At 49.1% G+C, this 15,421-nt stretch overlaps 7 protein-coding genes across 7 annotated transcripts; 4 read left to right on the top strand and 3 right to left on the bottom strand.

Moving 5' to 3' along the window:
• Window positions 1-525: 525 nt before the first annotated feature.
• N7447_000531 (General substrate transporter) lies at window positions 526-2,187 on the top strand (the record flags this gene model as incomplete). Its single annotated transcript, XM_057224807.1, has 4 exons — window positions 526-718; window positions 773-955; window positions 1,018-1,086; window positions 1,190-2,187. The coding sequence occupies 4 exons, from the start codon at window positions 526-528 to the stop codon at window positions 2,185-2,187; spliced, it is 1,443 nt and encodes a 480-aa protein (XP_057088823.1).
• A 168-nt stretch (window positions 2,188-2,355) lies between these two features.
• On the bottom strand, window positions 2,356-3,250 carry N7447_000530 (uncharacterized protein; the record flags this gene model as incomplete). The annotated part of the gene is made up of 2 exons (XM_057224806.1): window positions 2,356-3,076; window positions 3,123-3,250. The coding sequence occupies 2 exons, from the start codon at window positions 3,248-3,250 to the stop codon at window positions 2,356-2,358; spliced, it is 849 nt and encodes a 282-aa protein (XP_057088822.1).
• Window positions 3,251-3,561: 311 nt separating this feature from the next.
• On the top strand, window positions 3,562-5,465 carry N7447_000529 (uncharacterized protein; the record flags this gene model as incomplete). Its single annotated transcript, XM_057224805.1, has 4 exons — window positions 3,562-3,702; window positions 3,753-4,225; window positions 4,282-5,231; window positions 5,290-5,465. 4 exons carry the CDS (start codon window positions 3,562-3,564, stop codon window positions 5,463-5,465), a joined length of 1,740 nt encoding a protein of 579 aa, XP_057088821.1.
• Window positions 5,466-6,226: 761 nt separating this feature from the next.
• N7447_000528 (NAD(P)/FAD-dependent oxidoreductase) lies at window positions 6,227-7,609 on the top strand (the record flags this gene model as incomplete). Its single annotated transcript, XM_057224804.1, has 2 exons — window positions 6,227-6,436; window positions 6,512-7,609. The coding sequence occupies 2 exons, from the start codon at window positions 6,227-6,229 to the stop codon at window positions 7,607-7,609; spliced, it is 1,308 nt and encodes a 435-aa protein (XP_057088820.1).
• Window positions 7,610-7,716: 107 nt separating this feature from the next.
• N7447_000527 (uncharacterized protein) lies at window positions 7,717-10,310 on the bottom strand (the record flags this gene model as incomplete). The annotated part of the gene is made up of 10 exons (XM_057224803.1): window positions 7,717-7,729; window positions 7,796-8,282; window positions 8,336-8,519; window positions 8,580-8,752; window positions 8,806-9,076; window positions 9,135-9,673; window positions 9,720-9,875; window positions 9,923-10,020; window positions 10,071-10,124; window positions 10,189-10,310. The coding sequence occupies 10 exons, from the start codon at window positions 10,308-10,310 to the stop codon at window positions 7,717-7,719; spliced, it is 2,097 nt and encodes a 698-aa protein (XP_057088819.1).
• Window positions 10,311-10,508: 198 nt separating this feature from the next.
• On the bottom strand, window positions 10,509-11,972 carry N7447_000526 (uncharacterized protein; the record flags this gene model as incomplete). Its single annotated transcript, XM_057224802.1, has 1 exon — window positions 10,509-11,972. One exon carries the CDS (start codon window positions 11,970-11,972, stop codon window positions 10,509-10,511), a length of 1,464 nt encoding a protein of 487 aa, XP_057088818.1.
• Window positions 11,973-12,258: 286 nt separating this feature from the next.
• N7447_000525 (GTPase-activating protein GYP6) lies at window positions 12,259-14,701 on the top strand (the record flags this gene model as incomplete). The annotated part of the gene is made up of 6 exons (XM_057224801.1): window positions 12,259-12,281; window positions 12,337-12,451; window positions 12,506-12,664; window positions 12,741-13,255; window positions 13,316-13,458; window positions 13,515-14,701. The coding sequence occupies 6 exons, from the start codon at window positions 12,259-12,261 to the stop codon at window positions 14,699-14,701; spliced, it is 2,142 nt and encodes a 713-aa protein (XP_057088817.1).
• Between the last annotated feature and the right edge of the window lie 720 nt (window positions 14,702-15,421).

Here is a 15,421-nt window from a genome sequence, read left to right as displayed (position 1 = left end):
AATCAGGCAACTTGCGTCATGTCGACCATTAACAACAGCCAGAGGGACGAAAATGGATACAATAGATAAGCGTGAGTTGGAAGGGGCCCCTACACCGCTATCCTCGCCTCATCTTCACAGTAAGAACTAAGAGGAGTGGAACTGCATTAATAGAAGTCACAGCGAAATGGATACATAATATATCCAATAAATGCATCGGAATTCACCGAAGATATTTCGGAGTATCCTATTTGCCGGCCAACAAGCGGACTAGATAGAGCTAGCACAGCCTAAGCTCTACTTGCCATCGAATCTGGGGAGCCGATTGGCCCGTTCGGTGAACCTCCGAAGCTTGGTAAGCTTGTTCTTAGGTCTAACCCAAATAGTGTACAGTCTGGGGCCCCTCGCTTTAGGATTTAGTGGGGGGGAAGGGCTGTTACAATACCTCTGAAGCCTTTAATTTCGATGTTCTCTCCCTCAAAATCAAGCGAGAAAAGCTTTTGAAAGCTGACCCGAAACCCTATATTAGAAGCCTATAGAGTGAACATGGCCCCCCTCAAAGGCAAATCATTGAACCTCGTTATTGGCCTCGTTGGTGCTGTCGGATTCATACTACAGGGTTACGATCAGGCAGTGGCCAATGGACTGTTGACACTAGGCTCTTTCATCGCCGTCTTCCCTCAAATCGACACCGTGCATACTAGCGGTAGTGAGAAAGCCCACAACTCTACAATTCAAGGTACCTAATCGAATAATTTAGTTAGAGAATGAGAACATTGCTGACCAGTACAAGGCACAACGGTCGCAATCTATGAAGTTGGATGTGCACTAGGTGCTGGTTCCTGCGCCTTTCTAGGTGACAGACTTGGTCGTCGCAAGACCATCTTTCTTGCCGGTTGCATAGCACTAGTTGGTATAACAATTCAAGCAAGTCCCTTCTCACTCGGTCAGCTTATCGCTGGCAGAGTCATTACTGGTAAATCCCCAACCTATCATTGGATTTACAATTTTACAATAAGCTAACCAGTAAGAGAATAGGTCTCGGTGTCGGTGGCTTCACCGCTACAATCCCCATGTATGTCTCCGAGTCATCTGGAGCAGAGGCCCGTGGACGAATGGTGCTGCTAGAGGGATGGTTTGCAATTGGCGGCGTTGCTCTCGCAACATGGTTGGAGTTCGGTCTCTATTATGCCAGTGACAACTCTGTCAGCTGGCGTTTTCCTATCGCATTTCAAGGCCTTTTTGGGTCTCGTTGTTGTGGTGTGTATCATGCTCCTACCCGAGTCTCCTCGCTGGCTTGCACGCGTCGGACGTTTCGAGGAGGCAGCTGGAGTGCTGGCCCGCATGGAAGATGTGCCAGTCGACTCTGAGCATGTCCTACAGGAGCTGGAAATTATTCGACAGTCACTTGCGATTGACGAGAACACCGAATCGGCAGGATCCTCTTCGCCATTTGCGCCCACGAAGAATCGCCACCTGCATCGTACTGTCATTGCTGTTGGTGTGAACATCCTGGCGCAGATGACCGGTGTCAACATCATCACTTTCTATTCCGATACTATCTTCGAGTCCGACCTGGGTTACTCAGGTACACTCTCACGAATCATCTCCGGATGTCTGCAAATCTGGCAATTTTTGGCTGCCGGCCTGGCCGTTCTACTAATTGACCGTCTCGGACGTCGTCCACTGCTTATTGCTGCCACTGCCGGTATGACCATTGCCCAGGCCTGTCTGGCCGGGCTATCAAGCAACCTTGGAAATCATTCCGCTGCTGGCGCATCACTCCTGTTCTACTTTGTAGCGCTTTTCTGCTTCCCTATTGGACTTTTCCTTGTCCCATTCATGTACGCTGCGGAGATCGCACCGCTACGCACCCGTGCTAAGGTTACTGCTATGTCGGCTGCATCAAATTGGCTCTTTAACTTCGTGTTGGCAGAGGTGAGCCCAGTCGGGTTCGCTACTATTCAATGGCGGTATTACATTGTCTACACGTGCATTAGTGCCTTTGCTTGTGTGTGTTTCTACTTATTCTGCCCTGAGACGAAGGGCCGTACACTGGAAGAGATCGATGATATTTTTGTTCAGTCGAAGTCTGTCTTCGATACTGTTCGCGTTGCACGGGAGTTGCCTTGCCAGGCGGAGATTCTGGCGCATGTCAATGATGCCGAGAAGGGTGGGCTGGAGGCTAGGCAGGTGGAGAATCCCTAAAAAGAATATCAAGAAGCTGGAGATGATGTGATGCTTATCATTTTTGTTTAGATGGGAGCTTATGATAGATTATAGATTTACATTTCTAGGTGGTTCCGTTGAGTCTATTGATCCCAACAATTTGTACAGAGTATGGCCAGATAGTTAGACAAGAAACTGATTTTTTTTTCAACCTGACAATCTTGCATGAAAAGCAGATCGCAACTCCATATTTGCCAGGCACCCAATCCCAAACGCAGGAATGATACGGACACAACGCAACAAAGTTGACGAGGGAAGATATTGCTGCGAATGCTTCACCCTTTCCAGGAAGGGGATGGTATATTGCCGTGTATACATATCCAATGCCAACAGATGCAGCGGAGTAGCAACCAGCTGTGTCAGGACGGGCAAGGTCAACTGGGTGATGATAGGCTTTGCGTGGGGATGAGCCGCCAACCCATCGGGGATCGCATCCGACAACCACGGGGCCAACGTAAATGACCCAAAGATCGTCACACCGTCTCGTACGAGGAAGATAGCAGCTGCAGCTCGTGCCAATGACTTGTTCTGGAGAGGTACAGAGATGATGTTTGCTGTCGATGTCTTGGCACCGGGACCGTTGCCGGTGCCGTACTCCTGCGCAAATCGGATGTCCTTCCACAGCGCTAGTGGCACGTTGGCCATCATAGTAGTGGCAAATGTGATCGTCCCCGCGGCGGCTAACTCAAACTTGTGACTGATTGTGTTGGTTACATTTGCGACGGAATAGGTTGCTGCATAGAGGGCCCAGACGATACCGAAGGGTCGTTGGAAGACAAACAGTCCCGGCTGTCGGAGGGCCCCGAGTGCATGCCGACGAAGTCCACGGAGAATGGGTTGCTTGAAGGCAGCTTGCTCGACAAGCGCTCTTATATCTTGTTAGCGCAGAATCAGCGCTTGGAATCAACACGAACCTATCAATAATTGCCACCGCGGGTGTTACTAGCGACGCCGATGCTGTTGCCGCGGCGAGATCGCCTGCCAGCTGTCCTAGCTGCGTATTGCCCCAGCAAGCTTCATTTGATTGAGGTTCTTGTTGCATGATAATAAGTTGAAGTAAACAGTTCCGAGTCTCATGCTTATCTACTTCGAAAATATGGGATTACACTACCCAATCCAGCCTGATAGGAACACCGGATAGCCTCCCGATACTGCAGATTTCGAACAGCAGCTATGCGTTTAACTCAATATTGTTCGTCGGAGCTCAAGCTCACTTCAAGCATCATGTGGGGTAAACGGGGAAGCCTCCGATATTTCTAGGAAGGGTCGTTGCCATTAAAACAGATCTGCTCGCCTCGAACTGATTTCTCAAGTTTACATTGCCATTCACACGACTCAAAACGGCTATTTATCATGTCTACTACACTCATGAGACTTCGCTCGGTACGGCCTACTGGCTCTCGCCTGCGCTCTGTTCCTGCGGGACTCTCTGTTCAAACTCGTGCTAAGACTACCATGCCATTTCGCCTTCCCGATGCCCGAAACGAACCAAACGTGAGTGTGATACAACTAGTTAGCCCACCTCAATGCTAATCATACTATAGCCTCTATACAAGAAAGGCTCACCGGAGCGCGCCAAGCTTGAAGAAGCATTGACCAAGCTGCGCTCTCAGCTGCCCGTGCGGAGCGAGCTCTTCTATGATGGAAAATTTCAGGCGAGCTCCAAGTCTTGGGATCAACCATTGCCTGCCGAACATGCCACTACCTTTACAAACTACCCACTCGCCACGGATGAACAGACCAGATCAGCTATTGAGCTAGCCCTGGAGGCAAAGCAAAGCTGGCAAGATACCCCATTTGTTGATCGAGCTTCGATCTTCCTCAAGGCTGCCGAGCTGTTATGCACCAAGTACCGATACGAGATTATTGCAGCCACGATGCTTGGACAAGGAAAGAACATCTGGCAGGGAGAGATTGATGCTGCGGCTGAATTGGCGGATTTCTTCCGTCTGAACTGCAACTGGGCGGCTGAAATTTTGGAGAAGCAGCCAACCCGTGGTAGTGATGGCATGTGGAGGTTAGTCTATATCGAAGTGTTGAGCTGGCATAGGAGTCGTTGCTAATTAATTGCAGTCGTATCGACTACCGTCCTCTCGAAGGCTTCGTTTACGCCGTCTCCCCATTCAACTTCACGGCCCTCGGTGGCAACCTGATCTGCGGACCTGCGCTGATGGGCAACGTGGTACTGTGGAAGCCTTCGGCGTCTAACGTCTACGCCAGCTCTTTGCTCTACAAGGTTCTTTTGGAGGCTGGTCTCCCTCCCAATGTGATTCAGTTTGTGACCGGTGACCCCGAAGCCATTACCGAGACCGTGCTCTCACACCGCGACTTTGCCGGTTTGAACTTCATCGGCTCTTCCGATGTGTTCCGTTCTCTGTATGGCAAGATTGGCCAGGGTGTTTCCGAAAAGCGATACCGCGAGTTCCCTCGCTTCGTTGCCGAGACCAGCGGAAAGAACTTCCACCTTGTTCACCCCTCGGCCGATATCACCAGTGCAGTCAACCACACCATTCGCGGATCATTCGAGTACCAGGGTCAGAAATGCTCTGCCACATCTCGCCTCTACTTGCCTGAGTCCCGTGCAGAGGAGTTCCTAACTCAGTTGAAGGCTGGCATCAAGGAGATTACTATTGGAAACCCGGACAAGGACTTAGAGGCTTTCATGGGCCCCGTGATTCACCGTGGATCGTTCGAGAAGATCAAGTCTATCATTAATGCTAGTAACAAGGACCCCTCGCTGAAGCTGATTGCGGGTGGTACTTACGATGAATCTGTTGGATACTACGTTCACCCTACTGTGTACCAAGCCGATTCACCAGACCACCGCCTCTTTAACGAGGAGATCTTCGGCCCCGTGCTTGCCGTGTACATCTACAAGGATGCTGAATGGGCTTCTACTTTGAAGTCTGTTGATCAAAATGGAGGTGGATTTGCCTTGACTGGTGCTGTCTTTGCCAAGGATCGTGTTGCTATCCGCCAGGCTGAAGATGCGCTCCGATACTCTGCCGGCAACTTCTATATCAGTAAGTCTCACAGTACCAAAGTGGATTGTTGCAATATCCAACTGTCTAATTTTTACAGATTGCAAGACCACCGCTGCCCTTATCGGCCAGCAGTCTTTCGGTGGTGCGCGTGCTAGCGGAACTAACGACAAGGCTGGTAGCTCTGACCCTCTTCGTCGTTTCGTTAGCCCGCGGTTGATTAAGGAGGAATTCTTTGGTCAGGAGGAGGGCTTTACTTACCCCAGCAACCACTAGTGATATAAAATGAATGGCTTATAGATTTTCTTAGTACAATATGTACCTTCACAATCCAAGCATACCGTTATTTGTTTCTGTTGAGATGCAGTATCCCGTTATTATGCACGAATGCATTCTAGCGCCTACAACAATACTTCCAATATCACATTGTCAAATGTAACTCCTCTGTATTCCATAGTTCTGAATCCCGAAATCTGATATTTGCACCTTATCATGCTTCTGATATACTTCCTCAACTTGTGTTCGTCAGTTCATTACTTCAATATTTACCTAATTATTTGTAGGATTCCAAGGTTAGTCCACGTATCTCAGAATTCCTCAACATCAACGTGGTTCACCTTGGTTAGACTGTTGCAACTATAATCCTATGTCTTTATTGTTTGTACTAATAAAGTGAGTTGATGGAGGTGATATAGCTTTACTGCTAGACCATAGCATAAATTAAGGTATCTGCTCATGGAATAGGGAGGCTATCTACTTGTCTGACTCCTAAATGTAACTATTCTACAAATTACTCAATCCTTTGACTTCCACTCACCATATCATATCGTATCTTATTTCGGTTATCGTGTCCAGCCCATTGTCAATCAAAAATATCCAGCCTGGACGCATCGGGAAGGCTTCCGATGGTCCACTTCTCCCCGCACTAGGGAATCGGCATAGACGCCGTTGGCTCGGATATACTGAGCTGTTAATCGACTATAGATATCGAACTATTACACTGTCTGGTAGGAGTTTTACATCGCATTTCACCTAATATGGGTATCTCCAAGTCCGACCCGATCATCATTGTTGGCGGCGGAGCCTTCGGGCTCTCTAGCGCTCTCCATTTGACTCGCTCAGGCTTTACGGATATCTCTGTCTTCGAGAGAGATGAGCATATTCCTCCACGCTATTCGGCCGCCAATGACCTGAATAAGATTGTGCGCGCGGAATACGAAGATCCCTTCTATACCGATTTGACAATTGTAAGTCACTATCTTCGATGTAAGTATAGTCATCGAGTCAACTCTAACCGATGTCTTGTTTTATCTATTAATCAGAAAGCCATCGCCGCATGGAAAACTCCTATTTTCGCACCTCATTTCCACCAGACTGGATTTCTCCACTGCGTGTCTGGCGAAGCACCACAGAAAGCCATCGACACCCTCAATAGATTCCGGGCTTCGGCAGAAGGGAACAATCAAATCAAACCACATCTTATACCCCTCAAGGGCGAAGACGACATCCGTCAAGCCTGCTGGCAGCTCGACGGCCCATTGACCGGATGGAATGGATACCTGAACCGCTTCGACGGGTATGCCCATTCTGGAAATGCCCTGGCAGGGGTATACCGGGCCGCGCAGGCAGCCGGTGTGCGTTTCTACTTGGGAGAATGCGGCGCAGTCGATGAAATCATCTATGTCGGCACACTGCAAGGCAGGAAGAGCTCCGGAATCCGAACGAAGGATGGGAAGTTCCATCCATCTTCGTTGGTGATTGTCGCTGCGGGGGGTGCAGTTGGCCGTCTAGTCCCGGAGATTGGGAAGAAAGTTGTGGCCAAGTCGTGGTCTGTTGCGCATGTTCATCTTACGGATGAAGAGACTTCTGCCCTGCGTGGTATTCCTGTCACCTATGCCCGCGATCTAGGATTCCTCTTTGAGCCAGATCCGCAGACTAATTTGTTGAAGATTTGTCCTATGGGTGGAGGGTATATCAATACGGATCCTGAGACAGGGGTTTCTCATGCGCCTGGGACTTTGGAGGAAAGTGCATTCGTGCCAGAGCATGATGAGAGACAAATGAGGAAGTTGCTGGCGCAGACGCTTCCGGCACTTGCAAATCGCCCGCTGGTTAAGAAGTCGCTTTGCTGGTTTGCTGATACTGATGACTCGGACTTTATTATTGATTTTGTTCCGGAGACGTCGTCGTCGGTTGTTTTGTTATCTGGCGATTCTGGGCACGGGTTTAAGATGTTCCCTATCTTTGGGTCGTGGGTCTCGGATTTCTTGCAGGTTGGTCGGCAGAATGAAGCACGGTGGCAATGGAAGCATACCGACCCCAACAAGGGTAAGGGGAATTGGGGTGGTGATGTGAGCTGGCGTCTTGGAGAGTCGAAGGAGCTCTCTGAGATTCGGCCTGCGGTCTTGTCTAAGCTTTAGGTTCTTTGGATATTAGAAGAGTACGTATGTCGATTTTTACGGCATTTTCAGGTTCAAGGCAAAACGTATCATTAATCATTCAACTGATAGACCGGCTTATATATATTTCAGCACACGATACTGTACATTGAAGATATCAGTAGATACCAATTTGAAACTCATCAATTCATCAGACATTCAATTTACCATATACTATGTTCTATCATCGCGTTCGATACCCACTCAGTATCATAGCTCTCAATCGAGTCCGCAACGGCCATAATCTCAGCCGAAGTTAGCATCGTACTAAAATCACATTCCACATCAAAATCAGGATCCGGCCTGAGAAGAGCATCATCATATCGAACAGACTGAGGTAGAGGCCTAGGAACCGGTGTTGCAGATGGGGAAGCTGGGTCAGGAACAATACCAGCCTGGAAGAAATCAGGGACTTCCAAGTGTCGAGGCTGATCACCAGAGATGCATCCTAATAATGTCTCGTGTAGCTGCTGGAGCTCGGATCGCCGGAAGCTAGCAACTTGGTTTCCGTCTCTGATCATTTCGTCGAAGATGGCGTACGCTTTCTCCAGCCAGTTGGGGTGGCTTTCTAACAAGCGCGGGTCGATGGATGGGCCCATCAGGAGGATAATTGTGGATACAAAGACTGATTCTAGATCAAAGGGGAGGAAGGTTTCTAAAAGTCGGATGTTAGTCGAGAGGCCCTATATGTAGCAAATGATACTTTACCTAAGAGGCCTTGACTCTGTAAATTGGAGAGAATGCTGATAATGTGCTGGGCGGATTCAAGACACATTTGCATCAGGCTTCGGACATTTCGAGATGCATTAAGAGATTCTGAACAGCTTTCTGGGGACTCGAAGCGGATTTTGAGGAAACAGAATAGCAGAGGTCGGGTGGCCAAGATGATACACTGAACATCGTGTGAGTAGTCAGCGAATGCCTCTCTTCCCGCAAAGAATTAGACACGCACCTGGTGATATTGAAGATGTAAGTACGCTGATGTTCGAGAAACGCCCTTGACTGGGTCTAAGTGTAGCGGAAATGACTCGCGAAGCTCATCTGCAAGCCCTGCGATGTTTGCCAATGCCGCTTTAGTGCTAAGCAGAAAAGTCCGGTTGATGCGTCCATTGGCAACGTATATTGCTGGTCATTTTGTTAGGGGAGATCATCAACGATGGAGGCTCAGAGAATCTTACTACTGTTCACCTCGGCGATGATCTGGGACAACTTGATGTGCATGCCTAATGACATTGTTTCGGATGGGTCTGCAAAGGTGGGGAGCTGGGTTTGCACATATCGATCGCTGATAGACTGAGGTAGACCCATTAATGATGTCATTTCTCGGTCTAGAATGTAAATGGTCCACCAGATTTTGCCCGATCTTTGAACCATGTCGTGTCCTAAATCTTCGACTGGCATATTAGTGTGCATTCCTTGTGCCATGGCTATCCGCATGGCTTGGCCAATCTAGACTATTGGTCAGCCTGTTATCTCATACAAAACGCTTCTTTTGAAACATTCTTACGTAGTTATGTGCCGACGTTCGAAAGTCGACACACTGGTAGTATAAGGCGATGCAACATAGGATTTCCGTTCCCAGCATAGGATCCCGGTACAGAGCAGTCGGGTCAGGCAGAAGCTGCAAAGCTTTGACAAAATAGTGCACTCCTGGTGGCTTTCTACCTTGAGCCTTGGGCTGAACGAATCCCTTGCCAAAAGCCAGGATGAGGAGAAAATGGATGTACCACAAGCTATTTGTCATGGATTGCTCATCTCCCGAGTAGAACCGCTGCAAGGAGCTCATGAACTCATCTTCTTCGAAAAGGTGATACAACTGCCCGCACCGGAATTGCACGGCGTTGATCAGATACATGGTGTGGTCGCGAGTCGGGACAACTGGGACATCTAGGCCCGGGGTTGTCCTCAGCCCATCCCATCCCAGTTCATAGGTCGTTTCATCGAATAGCAAAGTTTCTGTGGGTAGTGCATCCTGATAGAGGTGCTGATGTGCCAAGCTGAGCACTCGCCGAGTGAACGACCAGTTGGATGATGTTCCAAGATAGACTGTAGCTGTTAGAGTTATGCATTCTAAGAATCCAGCGTAACCTACATGTGCGGCCGTTTGCTGCAGACATGAAAGCAGGAGGACCAGATGATAATGGGTTAGCTAGTTCAGAATCTAGAGCATCCAGATCCTGAGGTTCATCATGATCCCCCGGAGTCCTAGTGCTTTCCAAAGTAGGTACATGTTCGCGATCTTTGGGATCTGCAATAGGTCAGTAGGTAACAATCTAAGCAGAAAGCAAGATGTACCAATGGGTTGAGCTTCGAAAGTCGAGCTGTAAGGGCTCGCGTGGCCCTTCTCGTTTTGCTCTATACGTGCAATCTTCTGCTGCAGTTCCAGAATATAGCTGTGATAACTGTGAGCCATCGATTCTTCTCAACACTCCATTTGACTTACCCTCTTGTCACTAGGATCTTCTGATCACGGTCATTGAAAATACAAGAAAGTTTTCTATCGAGGTTAGTATACAGAAATTGGGCATCTCAATGGCACATAGCTGCAATCGAGCGCACACAGGACCTTCACGCACCGCTTGTTACAACCATCACATGGCAGCGAACCGGAACATTTGATTTTTTGTCTCCGGCATCGTACACACGCATTTGACGATCGTTTTGTGACTCTTCCATCACCCATGTTGAGATGTGTAGAGAATCAGCCAAAATGGGGGGGCAAAAGTTCCCCCAGGACCGTGAGGGGAAACCTTTGGAACTCTCTGGTTATCAGTTTGACGGAGAGTTGTGGATACGAGATTTTATCTAAACGTGAACAAAGACGGGTCCCCTCCCGATAATAATGTCATTTGACCTTTTAATGGTTTTCGCTTTCTACATTTCAACGCTGCCCAAGCAGATTTCGATTTGTCTCCCAAAATCGCCTGCATGCTGTGTGACCCCAATGCTCAGTCCACCACTCTCCAAAGCTATCTTGAACACTTTGTTCATCCACCCGTAAAACCCGCTCATCTCTCTTAAGTGAACAGAGTGCACATGGATGAGAAGCTTTCAATGCGCCCTGGTCCGCCCGCGCCGTAGTGACTTTGAGCGCACTAGGATCTGGAACCGTGGGGATTGGCCGCTGGCCCGCGGCTTGAAGAACGGCGTTGAAAATAGCCGCCCGTTCTCGCCAAGTAGTAAGCACGTCAACAGCATCTTGTTCTTCTTTGATGTTTTCTTGCTTGTTCACGCTGTTAAGTTTCATACCACCGGGTTTACCAGAACGGGCAGGCCCAATTCGCATGCTTTGACTCAGAATTGTATCACGTTTCCACCGGAGACCTCGCCCTGCAATTACGCGGGCGGCCGATTGAAGTACATTGTGGATATGTGAGGCAGTTGTTGAAATGGTGTTTGAGGATGACGGAGCCGAGGATCGCAGCTGGGATTTTGCGAGTGTAGCCTCTTTCTGAAGATTCTCAAACACGTCTAAGAATAACTCGAGAAGGACCGATGGAGGTGGGATGTTGGTTGGACGGACGGTGGCTGCGGGGGCTAGGGTCCCAGAAACGGAGCTACTAGGAGCTGGGCTAGGAGCCGTCGGGGGCGAGAGTTTGGATCTGGGCACAGGCTTCACACTGGGGCCATCTGAAAAATCACCCCAGTCGTCAAAGGCTTCATCATCCCAGGTTAATGCAGAGGGCTTATTGGATTTGATAGGCGGCCTTGTAGGCGGCCTTGTAGGTGGGTTTGTTTTCTTCTTAGAGACCTTGGGAGGTTTGCTAGCAGGCACCTCGGCGAAATCGCCCCAGTCACCAAATGAATCATTCTCCCATGTCGGCTGATTTTGGGTATTAGGTTTGAGGTGTTGGTTCTTGACACTCTTCGACGGATGTTTCACAGCTGGTGCGGAGTTTTGCATTGAAAGTGAATCTAGCAAATCAACTGTTCTAGAAACCTGCGGATCATCTCGCCGAGGCTCTGGGTTTGGAGATGCAACTGTCCCTGATTGCCGAAGAGCTGTTGATTGTCCATGTAAAGTGTTTGAATCAGGGCCTTCGAATTCACCCCAGTCGTCGTCTGCATCGCTTGCTGGTGCGTCAAATTCTGCATCGAATAACACGTCGCTATGTGGATTCAAGGGAAGGTCAAATTCCTGATGACCAGAGCTCTGCCACGAAGCTGCCGGGGTTGCAAATTGACTGGGTGCTCCCTGGGTCGGCACACTTCCCGATGATCCGAACAAATCGATGCTATCGTCGGCATCGAAGAATGAGTTTTTCTGGTGTTGCGATGGCTGCTGTCTGGACCTATTGTCTGGAACAGGTGCCTGACCGAATTCTGCTAGCAGGTCTGCGGACATTTTGAATGTCCACGGGGTGTGTCATGAAGCTGTGAGAGGTGACATAAAAGCGGTGCAGCCCTGGATGCAGCGAGTTTCTGCAAGAGTGGCGACACAAAATTGAGTAAATCAACGTCAACCGTAATCTATATCGCTTTTAATATGCAAACATCCCAATCCGAAATCAACCGGAGTATACGATGGAATGTCGCAATGGCCGAGTTACAGTAGCGCGAGATAAGGTACGGGCGGTCTACTATCGCCCGCATTCCCCCTCACCTTCCATGGTTCTCCCCCGTCATCAACAATGAGAACAATTGAGGAGACCAGGTATTTCCCACTCTATTGATTGTCCGCATATTTCCATTTATACTGACCCCTACAGAAAGAGATGGGACGTCCTATTCTCCGACAACGACACGCCTTCCGACCTCCGAGCGGCGTTACAATCCGAGCAAGGAAACCTGTGCAATGACGGACTGAGGTCGGTTTGCTGGAAGGTTCTGTGGCCTTTTAAAAAGTGAGGTGGAGATATATGCTCATGCTTCATACAGGCATTTCTACTCTTCGACGGGTTGGATAAAACCGAATGGGCCTCCAAGCTGGACGAATCCCGGGATGCTTATCGTGCGCTGCGAGATCATTTCTTGAAATATATCGAACACCCGGACGATTTAGAGTCGACTGTTGATCCGCTGGCGGATGATGAGCAGGTATGTAGCCCTCTCGCTGTGCTTCCCCTATCTTGAAGAATCCTCATATCTAATTAAATGTTGTTGGAACAACCAGTCCCCTTGGCAAACACTCCGACACGACGAGACGCTGCGTACCGAGATTTTGCAAGATGTCGATCGATGCTTGCAGGAGAACTTCTTTTTCCAAGAGCCCGACACGAAATCCAAATTGACGGACATCTTGTTTGTCTACTCGAAGCTCAATCCAGACGTCGGCTATAGACAAGGAATGCACGAACTACTCGCCCCTATTCTCTGGGCAGTAGATCGAGACTCGGTGAAGCCACACCCCGAAGGACCTGCGAACAAGGGCAAAAGTGAGGGTTTGATGCTAAAGCTTCTCGATGCACAATTCGTGGAACATGATTCATTTACGCTGTTTCTCTCTGTCATGCAGACAGCCCGCATATACTATGAACACGGCGAATCACGGTCGGCAAATGGCCAGATGGATGTCATTCCGATAGTTGATCGGTGTCATTATCTCCATAAGGAAGCTCTGGCGATTATCGATCATGAGCTCGCCGAGCACCTGGAAGCTGTGGACGTATTACCGCAAATTTTCCTAACGTAAGCTGCATCAGATGCCATCCATTTTCTTTACTAATTCTTTACTAACTCACTGAAAAGCCGCTGGATGCGCCTTCTGTTTGGGCGAGAATTTCCATTCGATGATGTTCTAATGATGTGGGATCTACTGTTTGCTCACGGGCTACGGTCTGATCTTGTTGATTTCACGTGTATTGCAATGCTGCTTAGGATTCGTTGGCAATGTTGGTCGACCTGCTCAATTTCTCATATCCCATTTTTGCTGACATCCATCATCTAGTGCTCACGGCCGACTATACAACCGCCTTGACATTATTACTTCGCTACCCTTCGCCCGAACCACACACACCTCAAAGTTTTGTGCATGATGCACTTTATTTGGAACAGAATCCTACCGCCGATCGAGGCAGTTTCATTATATCGAAATATTCAGGCAGACCGCCCGACTCCAAAATTCGCAACCAACCTGGCACACGGCCCACGAGGAAGGCCTTCCTTTGGGAAGACTTCAAGAAACGCAGTGAACGAAACTCGCCTACTGGATCACCAGCCCGAAATAGCCCCAAGAGCCTCGAATCTCTTTTCCAAGATGTCTCCCAGGGAATCCAACGCCGGACAGAGGCCTGGGGCGTAGCCAAAGCTGTTCGAGGCGCCGTGACAGAAGCTAGGAAAAATATGCAAACAATGCATTATGAACCAAATATGCGTCCTGGATTCTCGAGGCCTGTTTCTGCTGCATCAGCCTCGGACATCCAGCCCGCGGCCTCGGCTAGACTGGAAACGAAGATCAATCTACTCGAGGAAAGGAACCAAACTTTGGCGACGATTTTACGCGAGGCACTGAACGATCTTGGCTCGCAGCTAGCAAATATCAAGGGCCTCGATTCTGATATGAACAGCGCAGTGAAGCAGGCCCTGGTCAAAGCTGAGAGTGTCCAGGTCTGCCTCGGAGACTCTTCCATCCCAGTAGATCCCCCTCTTGACCCCCGTATAGACGGCGAATTGAACCAATCAGACGAATTACAAGAGACAGACAACTCAATGGGCAAAGCAGAAGGCAACCTGGTGGCAAACCAAGGTCCATCACGAACAATAAGTCCCAATGCGGATACCCCCGGGACCAAAGCCGAGAGTGGAACCGATGTGCTAGCGACGGCAAGTCGGACGAACCGTGACAGGAAAATCGAAAGTTCGCGGACAATACCCTCGCGATCAACTGTGCGACCTTCTATGACGGATTCGGGGTTCTCATGGATGCTTGGCGGTGGGCGGAACCTGTCGGGCTTTGTCAGCTCGACATCGCCGCCGCCGGAGCAGACTCGACTTCTAGATCAAACCCGAGGGAAGCCCAACGTTTTGTTTAGGTCGAGTGGGGATGACAATCCAGGGACGGATTCTGGGCATAGTGAATTGCCGCTGCACAGTCTTCGGGGCTCTCGGGATCCTCTATCAGGGACCAGCCCATGATATCTCGTCACTGCTTGCGTATGCACTGGAGATACATACGGGTCAAAGCTAGTCCCACTTCTTATCTCCTAAGCATTACCGTCATTTTTTTTTTCGCACAGGAATTGACTTGCATAGGCATTTGGCGGAATCCAGTGTATCCCATTTTTCTGCCTCGATTCATACCTGTTTGTCAACTTCATATAAAGTACATGTAAGTCACCCAAAGGAGTTAAGGTCCCAGGCGCTCGGATCTATTGAGAAAGCCACTTTGCATCATTTCAATTCGGGAAATAACCTGGCCATGACATACTGCATTTGGAGCGGGGTAAGAAAACGCCGATATCTGTCAAGTATTAATGGTTGGTTTTGTTCATATATTCCATCTTGTATAGATCTCTACAGCGGTAAACTTCTCCGCCACATGGGATAGAAACATTGTCGATCAGCCGATCGACAGGTAAAACCCGCTGTTTCAAAGGAATGTGTTATATTTTGTTTTGAAATGGGGGGATATGTATAGGAAAGACATATCAAAATAAAATATAAAGTAATTGGGCTATTACATCACGAAGGGGGATCCCGTTTCCCTTTTTCTCTGCATTTTCCTCTCCCCACTCTCTTTCCCCCGCTGTCCTTTTTCTTTCTCTTCCCCCTTGGGTCCGTTACATCTTCATCTGCTTGCCTCTTCACTCTCTGTGTGCTCAGCCGCGACGCCACATATGCCGCCTGAGACCCTAC

The sequence above is a fragment of the Penicillium robsamsonii genome, assembly GCF_028829455.1.
Source record: "Penicillium robsamsonii strain IBT 29466 chromosome Unknown utg000001l_segment0_segment0, whole genome shotgun sequence".
In the NCBI taxonomy this organism is placed as follows: Eukaryota; Fungi; Ascomycota; class Eurotiomycetes; order Eurotiales; family Aspergillaceae; genus Penicillium; species Penicillium robsamsonii.
This window is presented reverse-complemented; position numbering and strand designations above follow the sequence as displayed.